This window comes from Hippocampus guttulatus, chromosome 9, assembly GCF_054856545.1.
Source record: "Hippocampus guttulatus isolate MCC_2025c chromosome 9, RoL_Hgut_1.0, whole genome shotgun sequence".
Lineage (NCBI taxonomy): Eukaryota > Metazoa > Chordata > Actinopteri > Syngnathiformes > Syngnathidae > Hippocampus > Hippocampus guttulatus.
Window position 1 is genome coordinate 12,562,272 of NC_141269.1, and position 19,424 is coordinate 12,581,695.

Here is a 19,424-nt window from a genome sequence, read left to right on the forward strand (position 1 = left end):
AGTCTCATGGAGACTCTTCAACTGACTCCAGAGTAGAAGTTTACTCCATACATTTGACCATATTGTCTCATAAAGCTCAGAGAAATATGATTCGGTTTTAATTTGTGGTGGAAACACTTCATCACCACCCATCGCCATCGAATTACACTTGTTTTGTGCTGCGGGCATAGTCAGCATTTCCATGAGACACAAAATTTTAACTGCAGTGTGATAAAACAGATGTTATGTGCTTTTCCTCTTCATCTTTAGTGCGCTCCTACCGTGACTTGGAAATGGCCAACCTAGCTGAAAGTCATGGGCAGAAAAACTCGGTGTGGGGGCAGTTTCCCTTGTGTCCGCCAATCAGCTCCTTTTACATCATTTTGTCTTCTCCAGCTCTCTGCTTGTGTCATCCCAGTGACTTTGTCACCAGTATCCCAGAATCTTTATATTTTGGCCAGATTATGTGCTCAATGTTCCCCGTCTGTACTGGGAGGTAAGGACGGAGCCCTGTCTTGAGCAGCGAAAATCTGTGAGTAAATTATTACCCTCCGCACAGAGAAAAAAAACAAGTTTATTGACTATATAGGTCATTTGCCAACATCTTGGTGACAAAATACTTATTTCCTATTCGACAGCACAAAGGATTGACTAAATGAAGCTCCTGCGCTCTCTTTAACGTATTTCCAAGATGGCGCCAAAGCCATACTTTGGTATTAGACGGGGCTTTGGCCAAAACATAAACAGCCAAGTGGGGAGTATTTCACTAAATATATGTGTGTGTGCGGCCCGGTAGTCCAGTGGTTAGCACGTTGGCTTCACAGTGCAGAGGTACCGGGTTCAATTCCAGCTCCGGCCTCCCTGTGTGGAGTTTGCATATTCTCCACAGGCCTGCGTGGGTTTTCTCCGGGTGCTCCGGTTTCCTCCCACATTCCAAAAACATGCATGGCAGGCTGATTGGACGCTCTAAATTGTCCCTAGGTGCGAGTGTGGGCGTGAATGGTTGTTCGTCTCTGTGCGCCCTGCGATTGGCTGGCAACTGATTCAGGGTGTCCCCGCCTACTGCCCGAAGACGGCTGGGATAGGCTCCAGCGACCCTAGTGACGATCAAGCGGTTCGGAAAATGGATGGATGGATATGTGTGTGTGTGTGTGTGCGTGCGTGTTTTATGATTCGACCACAGTAGGGTACCAGTAATTGCGAAGAGGTAGAAATACGGTAAGGACTGAACAACTGGAAATGAAGCTTTGTGAAACATCGAGAAGTGGCACATGTGCATATATAATGGTGAGCAGTTACGTCAACATTCCTTATTCACTTCTGCATGGAGGGTTAACGGCTTACGCCTTACGGCAAAGCGACTCACCTCAAGTACACAGTAATCCTCCCTCTGCACTTATGTCACCGTGTCGTGCTCCGTGCCGTGCAATCAATGTGAACGGTGAAGCGCTTGACTCGTTTCTGCATTTAAATGACGGTGAGGGATGTTAAACAGTGTCATAGATGAGACCAGCTGCCTTCAGTAAGTCTCTCTCGCTTCACCTCAATATGATGCGTCATGTATGCAGAAAATGTAGACTTCAACAACATTCAAATGCACAGCGGTAATCTGTACAGAATTTCACATTAAGCCTATGTTTTCGCCTATCACAAGAAGAACTGAATAAGAACTGCGACACCCTTTTAGCCAAAATGAGCCTGAAACAGGAAAAGAACAAATGTTCAAGTGCATTTTATTGACCATTTTCATGTTCACCACGTCTACAGAGGTACGAGTTTGTGGCAAGATGTTCAAACATGCTTGAAACACGACAAAGCCACTGCACTTGCTCCCACCAACAACGGTATACAGTAACATAATATTCAAAAATGTCAAATCATTTTCATAATTAGAAAAATATCATGAGGTCTGCACTTTTAAGTTGAACAGCCGATTGGCAAAAGTGTCAAAAACAACAGGTACTTCCACATAAATGTTGTGATGCCTTGATAAGCAATGAGAGAGCAAGCGTGTTAGATGTGTCATTATCTTTTAGAAGCATATATTGGATTAAGTGCTCTGGCATACTTGGCATGCGTGGACATTTCGGAGTCAGCTAATTTAACGTACAATCACAAAAAGGGTCGTAGCTATCTTGTATCTACGTGTCTGTGCATGTTAATACAATGATGAGCATATGAAGCAACTTGAAAGTCAAAAAGCCTCAAGGTTGGGAAGAGCAGCAACCCACTGTGTATGATTTTCTTGGCGCACAGATGACAACGATTACAATTGAACCTAGTGAATCCAGTCATAGGCTGGCGGATCGTTTGTGACGGGCAGTTTTGGGGTTTTGTAATCTCTCGGTGGAACTCGAAAATGACTTGCGTCTTTCATAAGAACACAATGTTTTACACGTTTGCTGATCTTGTGAGGATGAAGTTTCAATCGGAGTGGTCAAAGGAATCACAAATATTACAAATGACACCCACCAGCAAACAGCCAGCTACATTAATTCTGATGATCCTGGGCAGAGTTGATTGACATGGCAGCACAGAAAGGCTGAAAATTGATTGGACAAAAAGGGTAACAAGGAAAAGATGTAAAAATCAACTGTTGCGAATAAATTATACCATTTTATTGAATTTAGGTTGTAAATGTAGGCCAGCAGAGAAGGTGTTGGATGGATGGATGGATCAGAAGAAGTCTTTCTTGATTCCGTCACCATAGATCAAAATTTCATATAAGTGAAAATAGTGGCGGCTCAGTCGTTCAGTGGTTAGTGCGTCAAACTCACAGCGCAGAGGTCGTGGGTTCGATCCCGGCTCCGGCCTTCGTATGTGGAGTTTGCATGTTCTCCCCGTGCCTGCATGGGTTTCCGGTTTGCTCCCACTTTCCAAAAACTTGCATGGCAGGCTGATTGAACACTCCAAATCGTCCCTTGATGCGAGCGCGAGACGGCTGGGATAGGCCCCAGCACATCCGGCGACCCATGTGAGGATAAAATGGATCGGAAAATGGATGAAAATAGTCTGATCAAAAATAAATCAGTCTTCAAGACAATTCTTTCTTTTAATTTTCCAATTCATTATTGGTTGCAAACGAAAGGGAATGCCTTCTAAATGATTGGAAGAGATGCTGATGAAGAAGTCTTGTCAGTGAACGAGATTATATGATGGATGACAGCATACGGCCGTTTGTAAAAGTGTTTCAGCTCTCAGTGAAGATGATCATTACCGAAGCAATGGGATGTTTCGTTAAAGTAGATGAATGACCAGATGAGGAGGAGTGGAGACTCATTGCCTCCTCGTAAATGCCAGATGCTGATGGCAACGAGGGTCGAATAGGAGAAACAGGACATCAATGGCGCAGATGCAAGCTCAAGATTGGATCAGATGTCCATCCTAAACAGATTTGCAGTGTATGCTTGGGAATTCAATAGACTGATGAGGACTATAAATGGCAGTGCATGCAAAAATGCTACACGTCATTATTTCAAGGAGTTAGACGGGTGGGGCATGTGGCTTTTCTCTGCTGTGCCCTAACTACAAAAACTTTACGAAATTCTTGTTCGAACATGCTCTCTGTTTCCGAGACCTCCAGAAGAGTATTTAAAGCTCTTAATGGAGCCTTTAATGTGGCATGTCTCTCTGATGAGGTAAACTAAGTGACAGGCTTGTAAATATTAGCAAAGCAGAGGACTGTCGGTGAAAGGTGTACATTTGTGGTTGCTGATCGTGCCCACCTGCGGATATTTTCCATCTTACTTTCTCAGCGTCATTGTGTTTGTCTAAAAGAGAGTGGGCCAAAAATCTAAAGCACTTCACCAAAACGAGTGAACTGCCCTCTTTGGTGCGGAAAGTGAATCATGTGGAAGTAAATTATGAAGGCAGAAAAGTACATGTACACATGGTTCACTTGTACATATGACAAGATATTTAGAGCGCATAATGCATCAATATAGAGCCAAAGAGTAGCACAGTCCATTAAATCTGGGGATTATAGGACACAAGAGTAAAAAACAAATAACAGTCAGCAGTTCCATGGTCCCAAAGTTAGGGCTTCAACAATTGACTGCCCCATACTCTTCGATCTTAAAATCATTCCCTGTCAAAACATCTTTTAATATGACATCCAAAATATCACGAGGTGTATTCATACAATATGTGTGACTTGAGGATGCATGTCTCTTAGCAGAATTCCAGATGAATGACATTTTACGTCGCAAGATTATTTTTTTTTATGCTGCATTTATGGACATTTGGATTTTAAAAAAAATTATTAGGATTAATCAGTATACAGACAGCCTAGGAGAGTTTATGGCAGGTTAAAATATAAATATTGTACGTGTTTGATAAGCGGCAAATGTTACCATGTCAGGCTATTAGTTCCAAGACATAGCATCAATTAATAATTCCATTTTTATTATTAGAAAAAAGCTTAACACCCCCCCCCCCAAAAAAAAGGATCCGAAGTGTGTTCAGTAAATTATTTCTTAAAACAATGCATGTTAAAATACATTTTACACAATTGAAAAGCCTGTTTATTTCCATTCATCAAGAACATCCATTGTTGGAATGAAGGACACAAAAGAGTGTTTGTGTCATGTAATATGCCAAATCGCCGATTCTACTTATGTAATTGATACGGTTGTCATCATTTAAATTGGTAATTTGGTGTCTGCAGTTGGAATCTACATGCCGGGCAAAGTTCAAAGTGGTCTTCAGCCAAAGGAAGTGACTGCATTATTTGCAGTGAGCCCATACCACCTGTGAACTGAACTGACAGCCTAGTCCCAAAAGGCAGCGAATACATCAATGAAAAACAGCCAAGTGGGATTTCCAAGAAGACAGATTTTTTTTCTCTTTGAAATGGATGGTGATGTGGCAAACGGCTCTCTGTCCAGACAATTTGGGGAGGTGGGGGGGGGGGGGGGTGGTATTGATTGCATGGAGCCAATCTCCGGGCAAAGTGCTGCATGAAAAGAGTAACACCTTGTGATGTTGTGGTTTAGCATCTCCATCACTGGAAAAATTAGGCTCGTCATCATTGAGTGCATGCCAATGCCGAGAGATACAGATAGCAACAGCGGCAATCGCTCTGGGAGTACAAGATATGGAAGAAGCTGCCAATAGTCCTGGCCTCATCTCATCTGAACCCTTTTGTGATCATCCTGAGGATGCTATTCGTGCTAAAGTCACCAAACACAACCACCATTTGACTGATGACTCCCGGTTGAACAATGAAATGCCAAACTGCAGCGGTGAGTGACCAGGATGTGTCTGGTTCATACGCACGCTCGGAAGCCTCCTCCTGTTAAAATAATACATTGTAAAAAGAACAATGTGTCTTGTTTATTCCCCGTTACCGATAAGACTTCAATAAACCAAAGAAAGTACCTCAACAGGGAGAGACTAAGCTATATGCCATGTAGGCAGTGACAATTTGATGCAGTTGACATGGGGCATCTTTTTTTTTTTTTTTTTTAAAGGGAAAACAGACTTTTCAACAGTATGCATCAATGTTAGTTGTGTTTGATGTTGTTCATGCTCTTAAATGAACAAGAGGAAACATTTTGCCGGCTGTACCGTTGCGACATTTTTGTACGATTTGACCTTTTATGCTGAATCGATAGTTTGTCTGGTGGAAAACAAATCTGTGAGCTCACTAGACAGATGAATCAATATAGGGAGCAAAATCAGCACCGTTTAATCTGTGTCTCATGCTTTTTGACAGGGAAAAAATCACCGGGGAAATCATTAATCGATTTATTTATTTTTAAATTGCCTAAAGAAAAAAAATGTCTCGGAGAATAGTGCTTGACATGCGTGAGATGTGCAGGGAAGGGGAAAGTACGTGGGCAGGAAATTGGGAAGGCACCACCCCCGCTGGACTTCACTCACTTGAAGTCATGCTTTTACTACCCTTGTGGAGTTGGCAATAGTAGACAGTTGACTAGGTAATTACCAATGGTGTATTTAAAGCACGTAAATAACCATTATTACTTGAGCTAAAATGTCATTAGTGTTTGCAGATGTTCGAGGTGATCCGGGAAAAGTAGTGAACAAAACACTCAAAAATAAAGCCCCAGCACCAAAATGTCACTAAAATAAGCAGAGCAGTTGTGTGGATGAACATTTCACTCACCATTATCATCATCATCATCAACATCACTATTATCAAGATCCATGTCGATGAAACCGAGCTCGCAAGATTTGAGCTTCAGCAATGAGGAAAAACAGGTCAATCAATCTCCTTTTTAATTTTTTCCCCCAAGTCCACATTTTCTTCACACTGACCCTTCACACGGCCGAGCTGGAGACCCGCAGCCAGCCCACATCTGTGTAGGCCCCCGTCACATGCCAGTAGACAGCACCCATGAGTTTGGTCCACACCATCTGCACTTCTGCTGTGAAGAATTCCGGGAAGTCTTCAGACAGCACCTCCAGCATCACCCCACTCAGTATCTGCAATTTGGCATACAAAAGGTGTCACAAAATTTTGAGGACTGGTGTCACAAAAGGTATGTTCGAACTACAAACAGCAAGGTGTCTCCTTCAAAGTAATCTCCCTTCATGCATTCTTGGAAGGGTCCCCCCCCCCCCCCCCGAGTACCCTCCACAACTCGATCATCAGGGTAATCAAAACAGGAGGCCTATTTGACCTGCTATAATTTGGGATAGCGGAAAAAAAAAAAAAATCACATGATCCCAGGTTGGGTGAGTCAGGAGGTTGCACCTGCATGGCAAATCTATTCTCAGCCAAGAACTGTTGGATGCTCGGGGCATTGTGACCAGGCGAGTAGTCATGGAGAAGCGGCCACGAGTTGTTCACGCCTCTTCTCAAGTACAAAATGAAGCAAATGCTGCAGGAATTCTTTGTATAGTTTGACATTTACCAACTTTTCTGACACGCCTCTTACAAACATGGATAAGGTAAAAAAAAAAAAAAAATTTTAAAAAGACGTGGTCAAAATATGAGCAACAGGGAGATGGAAAGTGAATCAAACGAGGCTGTCAGAATAATATGGTAAGGTAGGAGTAGAGCCGAGGTGGGGAAATCAGCCCAATTCACTGTTGCGGAAAGGTGGGCGAGACAGGTGAGAATTGAAAGTGTCCATGATGGTGAAACATGAAAGTACAGGGTGGACAGGGAACACAAAGGGAATGAGAGTTACACACTAGAGAGGACAAAACACTGAATCAAAGACGTAGGCCACATATGCACCAAGGGACATGAAATAGATTATGTAATATACGAATGTAAATCAGCAGCAAAAATGATTCGGATATCGTAAACAACCTTTGAGAACAGAGTCTATCTCCTGACTGGCAATAAAAAAAAAAGAAATAGAGAATAAAGGCACATTTCACATGCAGGTGCATGCTCTTGCTGTCTGATCAGAAAGGCGCTGAAAGTGTTTTTTTATTGCCATTTTCTGCCTTTTATATTCTCCAATGGCCCAATTTACCATCTTCTCATTGACTTAAGATAATTGCAAGTCTTATCAAATCACTATCTCACAGTCTCTCTTTTGGAGATTGAGTGTCATTTAACACTCTTTCAAAACGCTGAATGAAACAGATCAAGCAGCTGGCCAACTATATTGTGTGTGTGTGTGTACATATATCGCATCCAATGTCTCTAATTTCACCAATATGACACTACTGTACTGTATGCCTACTACTACATATATTACATAAATACACACACACGGGCGTGTATATGCGCATATGTTGATATCGGACGGGAAGAGTTATGGTGGTAAATATGAAGATTCCGTTTACATTTGAATATGATTAGATGTCAGACATGCAGAATGTAGATGGAAGAAATCAACATCATGATTCATTGCTGAACTTTGTTTAATGAATTAAAGCACCATGGCCAATCGGATGCCGGTGCCTTCAATGATGCTCTTGTGCAGCTGCATTTAGGAAGATGATATTGAAAAGACATGAAGAGAAGAAGTGTCTTACATCGTATGAAGAGGGATGCACGGTTGATTTTCTGATTGGTAATTATGCAAGTGGATAGGGAAAATGAAACACTACATGTTGAGCATTTTGTCTGATTTCTCTTCATGGCAATCAACAAGTCATGGACACAAGCGGATTCTACTGTTTAACTTCCTTCATGATGTATTCTTAATCAAGTATTTAAAAGGCAGAGTTATTTTAATAGCTGGATTGAATCGTTCATCACCCTTTGGCACAAAGTAAATGAGGTGAGGGAGGGAAGCCCACATTAGTAGATACTGGAGACGTAGGAGTTCTTTGTACTTCAGAACATTTTTTTTTTTGCTTTCTGCCCGTTTGAATGTTTAGCTATTGTTGTGGTCAAGATGCAGTTTTTTTTTTTTATCCTGCCAGTAGCGAAGACAAGTCATCTTTTCTTTACATTTCAGGGTGATAAATTAGCACCCCCAGCAATTTACAGTATTTTTTTTATACATGTAGTTATTTATGTTTAAGAACATTATTTTTAATTTCCAAATATGTTGCCATTTTATTCCGATACAATTCAAGTGTCCGTGTTTGTGCTGCAGCTGTACCCCGTGTATGGTTTTGTGAGGGCGGAGTGGTGCTGTTGGAGTTTTTCAGTTACCGGTACTTGCGCGTTAGTGGCAGCACTAATCGCCGAGCGCACCGCTTCACTGCGACGCTTCGTAAACTAGAGCGTTGCTCAAATTTGTCGATCGTCTGTGAATTGGCGCGAGGCACAAGGTGCTCCGACTGGGAGTGTGGACAGGGTGCACCAGTGCTGGCTACTTTCGGATATTAATAAGTGCACTCTGCCTCTTCGAACACACCCACTCTCAGTCGTCTCACGGGCGTCAGAGTGAAAGACATGTTGTAGAGAAGTGTAACAGATGAGCTCATTCATACCTTAAAATACATTGGTTCCACCTTGTGTTTGATCGCGTGAGCCTTCCCCACCAGGGTCAGCACCGACGACACCTTCTCCGGGTCATTGAGGTTCTCCACCACAGTATTGATGGCATTCATCACCCTGCGGGCATGGTGACGAAGCTGGCAACTTCGCTCCATCTCCTCAGGGTCCTCCATGTCCTGGAACTGGCTGAAATACTGTTTGGCAGATGGGAAGTTCACAAAGAACCTGGGGAAAAAATTTCAACACAAAACAAGCGTCATTTGTTTTATTCAGGTGAAAATGAAGATGATCTGTTCATCTCTTTGGTTACGATTTATCCTCTTTAGGAAAACCACTTCAGCTCCCAATGGATCCATCCAAGGCACACCATGTGAAGAGGCCAAACCTGATCGGAAAAGACCATCGCAAAAAAAATAAAATAAAGGAAATGCGGCCACTCATACCCACATATTGCGCAATACCTGCTGTGACATAAACTACAACCCTGTATTGGGTTTTCAGGCTCCAGTATATTGTACTGTATCTTTTACCATGAAAGCATGATTGTCAAGGTGGAAGGTTGCCACAAAGAGAGGAAGGAAGGCTTCTACGACCCCATTTACTGACTGTACCCAGTGCACCATGTGCATTGCTTGCATTCATTTTGGCAACAGAGAGTTTCACTATTTTATCCACTGGTACATATAAAAATATAAATTAACAGTTAAGTATTGTTGTAAAACACAAAACAGTACAGTATCTGTATCCAGTTTATGCTGCAATTTTATGATTTGGCCGCTTGGCAGTGACTGGCTGGATTTTGCTCGATTAAAACCAGGAAAAAAATTTGGGGTAGTTGTGGCAGTTCATACGCATTTTTGATTCCCTGTTACATTGTGACGCAGTGTATCATTAATTTTAAATGCTTCATTAAGACTTAATTACAGTAATTGTACTTAAAATCACCTAAAATGAAACTAACAAATAGAGCTGATTTTATATGTGTCCCAACTTTCTATTCAATGATTTGTTCTGTTTTGATGTATAGGTGGTTTGAATTTTCGTGTTACTTATTGACATCAAGGAACTGTTTTTGATCTCAGGTTTTGGACAGGTGTGAGACTGCTTTGGCCCCCGTGTGCATGTCTGATGTTGCTCACTGTGGTCCAAGGGATGTTCACGGGGAATTTGTGTGAATGCTCACACGCATGGAAAATTAGAAGGAACATTGCTGCCTACCCTAATAGAGACTATGGGATGCAATTTTGCAGCGTGTTAACGCATTTACACCCTTTGACGTATAAATACGTCAATTAGCGCGTAGCCGCTCCCTCCCCATGACGTATTAATACGTCAATCACGTGTTTTCATGGGGGAGGGTGCAAGAGAGTCCGATGCAACTTCTCACCACAGGATTAGGCTTGACGGCAATGTTAAATAGCAAAAAAATGGCCATCGGGTGGCAGTGGTGCAAAAATCAACCAGGATCACGCCGCAGAAGGAGTAGAAAGGGCGTACAGTGAAGGAGGGGCGTATGTGGATGGATGGATTGGAACATTAGCAACTAGCAACGATGGAGAAAAGGAAATAACTAACTAAAAATGATTTTTTTTTGGTATAAAAGCGTCCTCGAAACAAAACAACAAAGGAGATGGTGTTTGTGTGGAAGACAAAATGACGCTTCGGTCACTAATCGAAAGCGGCACCCGTCAAACGAACGTCGGCCTGCACAAACATGGCGTGCTACACGCGGCCCGCATAGCTCACGCCGAGTTTCGAGTTCATCCGATGATGAACTTGCTCCACGTCAGCGATCATCGCTTGGCAGAGCATTTTGTGCCTCCCGATGCCCCACAAGTCGTCTCCCCGGCGACTTCCAGCGATGACGGCAAAGAGGCTGCATTGCTTCGCATGGCCGACGCCGGGCACACGTCAGCGATTCGTTGGAATCGTCTCGTAATGACGACGGCGAAAACGATGAATTGGAGAGCGATTTGGATCCCGATCTGTTGGACGAATACGTGCCTTCGGACATAACGGAAAGCAGCTGAGAGTCCTCGCCAGAGCCGCTGGAACGAGCAGGTAACTGCTGACTAGCTTGCAAGTTCCCATTCAAAACTTCCTCACTTCTTATGTCTCCTCAGTCACTTTTATGTACCGCTACATTCCCTGCTAGACTATGAAGTTGCCAGTAACACTAATCATTTATGTACGGTTGATGCGTCTCGTAGATGTGGATGAAAATATGCGCCGACTTGCATGTCGCCATAGGTTTAAAAAAAAAAAAAAAAAAAAAAAAAAGGACACATTTGGTCCGCTCAGCTCTGCTAAAACCACTAGTGTTAAATTCATATTCCATTTCATTTCAAATTGGATGCTGAGCAACATGGAATGAATGGTGTAAATAGCAGTGTGCGAGCATGTATGTGTGAGAGATGTTGAAATGTAAGTGGAAAGCAACAATTAAAAAAAAATAGAAAAATAAAAGTGTGGTAATTGTACATACTTCTATAAATTACAGATTGTCCAACCAGAAGCCAAAAGATGACAACTCCTCGATTTGGTGGTGGAAAGAAAGGTAAATAAAATGATTGTACCTCACTCTGCAGCAAGATATATTTGCAACTTTTTATGTTTCTATAATTTATAGGTCGTGCATCTGGACGTGGTGGGATGAATTGATGTGGTGACAAACTGGATGGAAGCCAAAAACCATCTTCTCCACAGCTGCACTTTTGTTCATAGTTCAATAGTTTTGTTGTGTGCAAATAAATTATTTTGCTACAAAAACATTATTTGTAATGTTCTTTTGAAGGAGGAACACATTATTGAGGTATTTGAGCTGTCACAAAAGCAAAAAAAATTGTGTAAAACTTGAAATGCATGCTTTTACAAAAAGCTCATTTTCTCTGGATTTCTGCAGAAAATCGGCCTTTTCCATAAAACTTAGCAGTTTTCTAATGCTGATTGCCAACGAACGGAGAAAGATAGAAACACTTTTTTTTCTGCTGAAAGAAGAGAGTCTCGCCTTTCTTTTGACAGGTTGCATATATATATAGCCATAGAACAGAAAATTCTGTGGGCCTTGAAAATCAGTCAAAATTCAGTAAAATGTGAGGGATTGAGGGGGTTGCTCCAGTGAAAAGGGGTGGTATTCAATGAGTTAAGTGCACAAACATGACTATCGTAGCTCACGTGTACCTTTTTAAAATGCTTCTCCCAGCACCCTAATTTCCAATTCTTTGCCAGTACCATCAGTGAATTGCAGATGAAATCAACTTTGAATGAAAATAATAATTTAAAAAAGATATATTGCAAAACCTCTCATCACAAGCTGTAATTGCAGACTGCTGACCGCGAACAACTTCCAGTGACACACGTCAGGTGCTTTTTAATTTTATTTTACTTTTTAAATACTTTTTGGGTGAAAGTGAAACTGATAGGACGCTTAGGGTGCAATGTACACTAACACAAACATATAGAATATTAATAACACACAGAAGCAAATCACCCCCCCCCCCCTTTCCCTCGATACCCCTCACAATCGACTTGGGACCATTCCGCGGGATACCGGTCGATCACAATGGACTGGTTCGACACCCCTGCTATATACTGTGCACTGTAGTTGGCTAGCAACCTGTTTTAGGGTGTACCCCACCTCTTGCCTAAAGTCAGCTGGGATAGGCCCAAGATCTTAATAAAAAGTAACAAATCTCAAAAATGAATGGATATAGAATCAATGGAATGTTGTGAATTGTTTTTATCAGTTAATGAGGGCACCCTGGGAGTCATCAATGATATGCTGGCCTGCATTCATTTCTCATCCTTAACTTTCCATACTGGTTACAGTTGATTCACTGTGATCCTTATTGTCCCTTTTCCCCAAAATTGGCTATGGACCTGCCTTGGGTTACAACACCACTTATTTGTGTGTGTGTGTGTTTTCAAATGCAATCCAAGTGTGGATTGAGATATACAGTATTGGAATCCTGAGAAGTGTTTTCCACAATATGTTTACATTGCTACCAACTAGCTAAAATAATGGCCTACGTCATCTTTCCAGTTTTTTCAGATCACACAAAAAAACGGAACCAAATACTGATGACGTTAATCACTCATTATTTCAGGAGTAAAATTGAATGATATGCTTCACACTAAGGGCGTAGCCGCTTTTAGGAGAGGGGGCCAGCATTCCCAGGAGATGTTTAAGGCAAACAACAAAACAAATAAATATTGGGTTTTTTTGGGGTGAAAATATGACTAAGGCCACTATTTTAAGAGGCTTATGATATGGCTGTGTAAGATAAACATTGCTTTACAGTTTAATCAGGCTGCTGATAACTAATTGACCCACTTGATAAAGCTTCAGTATACAAGCCAACCTAATTAAAATGAAAATGTCAATCGAGCAAAAGTAATGTTGTACTGTACTTCCTGGAAGGGTTACAACCCAAATAATATGGCATTTAAATGCATAGCATGGTATAATCCTTAAGTGGATTGTGGAAACTGTGGAATTTGTAGCGCGTCATTGGTGTGATTGCTTTGCGTATTGCAGAGCTTATGAGTCTTTATAAGTTTAGATGTATCCCACAAATTGAATCTTATGGCCAAATGCTAATGATTCAGGCATTTAATGTTCATCAGCAAAGTTGCAAAATGGCCACATCATTATTTAAAATGTTTAGAGGAGCCTTGAAATCACTAGCTTTCACTCTATTAACTTTCTACTTTGACCTCATTTAAATCTTGTCATTGCTCACGCTGGCCAAAATTGTGGATACAATTACTTCCCAGTTAGAGTTTGGCCCTGGGCAGCCCTGATAAACTGCATCTACAGCCACCAGATTCTGTCATGCCAGGCCAAGACAGGCTTTCGCTTGCCTATAGCATTTCTAGCTTGGCTCTACCAGCTGTCACGGTACAAACACACTTTTTTTGCTGGGTGACAGGAAATACATATATGTAGTCTTGTAGTTTTTGCACTGCTTGACACAGACATGAAGTTGTAGCGCTATTTATTGGAGTACACAAGAGACAAATGTACGGCTTTGAAATGATAAAAATAAAGTGTAATAGCAATAAAATACAGGAGAACACCTACTTTAGCAGTTTGTAATCTCCTGACCGAATGTCCTCTTTCCACTGCAAATGTTCCCTTTTTCCAATGGTAAAAAGATGTCTTTGGCAGGTTACGTTTTTGATTGGGCAGGGTTTTATTTGGCATGCATTACTTGGGGCATATTAACTTGCATTTCTCAACATGTCCTTCCTCAGAGTCTGACTGATTCAATACAACATGATATAAACTCAAGAAAGCCCGAAAATAATCTCTAGTACTAAATCACAAGTGTCAATCTCAAGGCCCGGGGGCCAAAACTGGCCCGCCACATCATTTTATGTGGCCCGCCAAAGCAAATCAAGCATGTCAACTTCCATGATGCCAACCAAACCCCTTATTACAGTTACAAACAATAGTTCAACAAACCATTATTATTGACTTTTTTAAAATTTGGTTTCAGTCATAACGGCCCTACAAGGGAAAGGGTAACCAAAATGTGGCCCACGACAAAAGAGTTTGACACCCCTCTACTAAATGCTGAATTTGCGTGATCAAAGAGTTACAACAGTTGATCTCTAACTAAAAATTTATTCTATAAAAAACAATCCTTATTCAATTGAATGAAAACATACAAAGGTTCAAAGTTAAGTCAACCTTTTAAATCCACGAGCCTTTTGTAATTGGATGGATGTTAGAATACACCAATGTATGCTACGCTCTCCCCGCATAGGTCAACAAATGATATCTCATTGAATGGATGCGTTTAAAAGGCATTCAAACACTTGGCCGGTCACAGCCACTTCATATTTTATTCAGGATGTTTCATTCCTGTAATACCTTGAGTTACCGAAGCAAACTGGGGAACATTTTGTCCTCGTGTGAGAGCTCTTAACTCCTTCTTGCACCCGTCTCTGCATTCAAATGAATCCATTAATGTCAAATGGGCACCATTAGCGCGAGTTGTTAATCATACTTTAATAAAATGGGGAGGGTTTTTCTAATTATTTAGAGCAGGGTGAACAATGTTGGATCTTACTGTTGAATCTCCAAGGATGTGTTTATCTGCGTCATAACTATTTAAATATTGCAGATTGTTAGACTCCTACTTCCTAACTAGAATGGACCCCGTGAAATGGCGACTTAATAATCATAAAGGAAAAGAGTTATTTGAAGCATCAGCATTGATACTTTATTTCAGAGTGCGTCAGTTCTACATGAACTAGAGCACAACAATAAGTGCACATTTACCAAAATAAATGAGTCTGGAGTACAAAGCAGTTCATCGCAAACAGAGACTGAGAATGGTGTGCCTCTGAAAGTATTGATTTGTATTGTTTTCCCGCAAAACACATTTCACAGATGATGAAAGACGAATAAATGATGTGCTGGAAGTTTCCATGTCACAATAAAGAGCTGTAATCCTTTTACTATTCACACTGAGGACACATTGACAAAGAGACTGGCTAAGTAACCACCTCATAACAATTTTAAACATCAATATCGCAGTAAAATTGTCTATTCATAAAAAATAAATAGCCCCCAGATGATGACTGATCTCTTGAACTTTATAATAATAATAATAATAATGCATTTTATTTAAAAGCGCCTTTCATGCCACCCAAGGACACTGTACAGACAATAAGAAAATACAATGTAAAAATTTGTAAACGAGATATTATATAAAAACAGGACATAAAATCATAAAAACATGGAAAGAGCTAAGAAATGGAAGAGCTATGTGTTGTAGGCAATCCTGAACAGGTGTGTTTTTAGACGGGACTTGAAAGTGGAAAGAGGTGTGCAGTTTTGGAGGTCCGGAGGTAGGTTGTTCCAGAGCTTTGGAGCAGCGTGACTGAAGGCTCTGGCTCCCATGGTGCTCAGTCGGGCAGGGGGCACTGACAGGCGGAGGGAGGACGAGGATCTGAGGGAGCGAGAGGGGATATGCACCTGGAGAAGGTCGGATAGGTAAGGAGGGGCCAGGTTGTGGATGGCCATATATGTATATAGAAGCAGTTTGTAATTGATGCGATGTTGAACAGGGAGCCAGTGAAGCTGTTGGAGAACGGGGGTGATGTGCTGCTGGGAAGATGTTTTTGTGATGATGCGAGCAGAGGCGTTTTGGACCAGCTGGATTTTATGAAGGGACTTTTGAGGTAGGCCGAAGAGGAGAGCGTTGCAGTAATCAAGGCGGGATGTGACAAGACTGTGGACAAGAATAGCAGTGGTGCGGGGGGTGAGGGAAGGGCGAAGTCTGGTAATATTGCGGAGGTGGAAATAAGCAGTGCGGGTGATGGTGTTGATATGCGAGTGGAAGGTGAGCATGCTATCCAGGATGACACCCAGACTCTTAACCTGGGGGGAGGGGGACACTAGGGAGCTGTCAATGTTGAAGGAAAAACTGTTTACTTTGGATAAAGTGGATTTGGTGCCAAGAAGGAGGACTTCAGTTTTATTAGTATTTAATTTAAGAAAGTTTGTTGTGAACCATGTTTTGAGTTCGGAGAGGCAAGAGGTGAGGGAGGGGGGTGGGAGTATGGAGTTTGGCTTGCAGGAGAGGTAGAGCTGGGTGTCATCAGCAAAGCAGTGAAAGTGGATATTAAATTTGCGGAGGATATGGCCAAGAGGCAGGAGGTAGATGATGAAGAGAAGGGGACCTAGGACAGATCCCTGTGGTACACCTGTGGTGACTGGGGAGGGCTTTGAGGTAGTATTTATGTAGTATGACGATCATATTTCAGTTGTAAATTCGACTATACTGTCGAGCAAAATGCCTCTTCAACAACACAACTTGAGTCTGTCGTTTGCACTACTATTGCCTGAGGAAATCTTATTCAGTGGTGCAATTGCATTTGTATGCATTGTTGAGATTAACCGAAGCTGCTGCCACCGTCTTTCTGCTCCACGCATCTCAGCAGATGGAGCGGCATGAAAGTGAAAGAGAAATCTTTGAGCCCGCGATGGCTGCTGTGCACTGATCTCTCAGCTTCTCGACAAGAACATGTCAACTGTGCAAGGCTGTGACCCCCGGGTCAGCCTCAGGTTGTTAGGAAACCGAGGAACCGAGTCAACTGGATAATTCCACTCTTTGTCCATCACATGGTGAACAAGAGTGGAGCAGTGCTAAACATAGAGGCAGGCGGTGAGTTTCAGACCTGGGCCATCAGTGGATATTTAGTGACCTAATCTGCCTCTTAATAATGTTATCACATCACAAAAATAAATAATTTAAAAAGGGATTTAACTATGGCTACGTTCACACTGCAGACCGTGTTACTAAAAACTTTGAAGATCCACAGATGATTGTCAGTAGCCCTCCCAAGCACTCTTCCCTGCACGCATCGCATATGCATCCGATTTATATCCACATCCGAATTAAAGAAGAGCATTTCACATCGTTGAGGATAAATACCATTAATACTATCATATAAGGGCTCCCCCCAAAATTTCCACATTAAAACAAACCATTCAACAAAGCATCGTTGGTTGACCTGGTCTCAGAAAGTCCATTTTTTTCCCTTAAAAGGTGCATCTTGAAAGTGAATTTTTAATCATGTTCTGACATCTCCATCGTAAATCAGTCTACAACCTAATTGGCTCGCAATTTCAATGGTGTGTATGTGTGTGTTCGACACCTACACTCCAGGTTCTGAAGGCGTTGGACAAAATAATATGTGCATGGCAACACATCAAAGCTGAAATGGAAATAGAACACTTTGAAGATCCAGACAGTTTCAGGAACATTTTTTTAGAGATGCTCAAGCGCCTCTTATGACCTTTTTCGAACTACACAACTGTTTTTCCTGTTCAGGAAGTTGCGCTGTCAGGCGACCAGATAAATGTCATTGGACACGGCGAGATGTCTCACGATAAGTCATCAATCACTGACCAGACCCCGCCCAATTGTCACATTCTTTGAAACTGAATATTTTAACAACACCCGCTCATTCCTTCCCACCAACATGGAACGTAACACACTGCACAGAGCAGCATACTGCCTAATACAGTACTGATACCGAGTCATGGTGGAACTACTGCCCCCTGTTGTCGACTGAAACCGATGTCAAAGTGCCCTGTGACTCGCATTGCAAGTGTCACTTGACCAAACCCAGAAAACAGAAGAGCCATGACGTTAGCACATACATTATCTATATACAGGAAATCCCTCGCCAGCCAACGTCATAGCGCTACCCATCACGTTTTTTCTCCAATTTAAAAACCCCAGTGAAACTGTCAGCGCCTCCAGCAGAAGAGTCTCCAAGTAAACCAAAAGCCTACGAGTCAAGTGAGAGCCACCTTCTCGGCCACCAACACAAGCCTCTTTGCCTCTCTCAGAAGGCAATGTTGATGAATGTTAATTACTGTATAAGGTTTTGTAATGACAAAGATTTCAGTAAATATGTTTTAATCTTTGTCTCGATCCACTTATCCTCACAAGGGTCACGAGTGTGCTGTAGCCTACCCATGGTGTCTTCAGACAGTACCCGGAGAAAACCCACGCAGGCACGGGGGAGAACATGCAAACGCCACGCAGGAAGGTACAATTGCTGTTCAGTTAATTCAGTTTTTCACGGCCCTCTGAATAGAGATCGTCGGTCAGCATGGAAGGATCACTCTGTACTTTTTTGACACATTTATTGGAGCACTTTGCAGCAGAAGTAGTAGATGTAACAGAAGCAGGTAATAACCTATAGCACACAAATGCAGTAAAAAAAATGAATATATCTATCTTTCTGCATCACGATGTAAATATGTATAGAATTGACATTAATACATTTAATACTTTAATCAACCATGATTTCACTATGTATTATTATCGTAATCATTTTAAATGTAAAAAAAAACCACACATCACAAACATATCAAGTCGACTCGAACAAAAGAACTACAAGTCCCAAAGGTCCAACCCGGAAGTGGAGCGCCGGCATGATTAAGCCCAGCTGCAACGCAATTTACTTCGTTCAAACATCAAATTGCAGCTGGACAAACATGACAACTATGCAAAAATGAGCTGAATAAAGACACCACTGTTCTAGCAACACTTTAGCCCACGCTGTTTAAATTGCCGAATGCGAACGGTAACCGACTGTGATTGCATAGCGATGCGGCAAACATAAAGCACAACGGACACAATGCAAAGCAGACAAACAAAGCAACCGATCATGATCGAATCTAAAGCTAACTTTACATATCTGGTAAAGAAAAGCACACGCGTAGCTTACCATTGGCCCATGCCGACGCCGAAGCGAGTGTATTCACTAACGTAACATAATGCGATGCTGCTTTTTATACGTCGCACGAACGGTCACCTGTCAGTGGCAGCCCGCCCCTCTTAAAGCGCCAGGTGAATCCAACAATTGCTATAAGCCGGTATGTAATTGACTTGCTTTTTAAGGTCGACTTAATATAAACCGTTGTTGTTAAAGTAATAGTGTAGAATTAGATACAGCCTTCATGCAACAATTGCTATATACAGAATGTAATCTGCTTTATAGCTTTGAGTTAATTGATTTTAACCTTCCTCACAACCAA

General features: G+C 41.8%; 1 protein-coding gene across 2 annotated transcripts in view; it reads right to left on the reverse strand.

Annotated features, from left to right (window-relative positions):
- Positions 1–1,695: 1,695 nt before the first annotated feature.
- cygb2 (cytoglobin 2) overlaps positions 1,696–19,424 on the reverse strand; it is a 32,972-nt gene continuing 15,243 nt past the window's right edge. The window contains exons 2-4 of one of the 2 annotated variants that reach the window (XR_015101887.1): positions 8,848–9,079; positions 2,757–6,426; positions 1,696–2,670 (exon numbers count right to left, since the gene is read on the reverse strand). Coding sequence is in view for 1 of the 2 variants with exons in the window: in XM_086120700.1 (XP_085976826.1) it covers positions 6,262–6,426; positions 8,848–9,079 (397 nt within the window). In the remaining variant the exon portion in view is untranslated. Of the gene's footprint in view, positions 6,427–8,847; positions 9,080–19,424 lie in introns of both variants that reach the window. The other variant, XM_086120700.1, reaches the window with a different exon arrangement.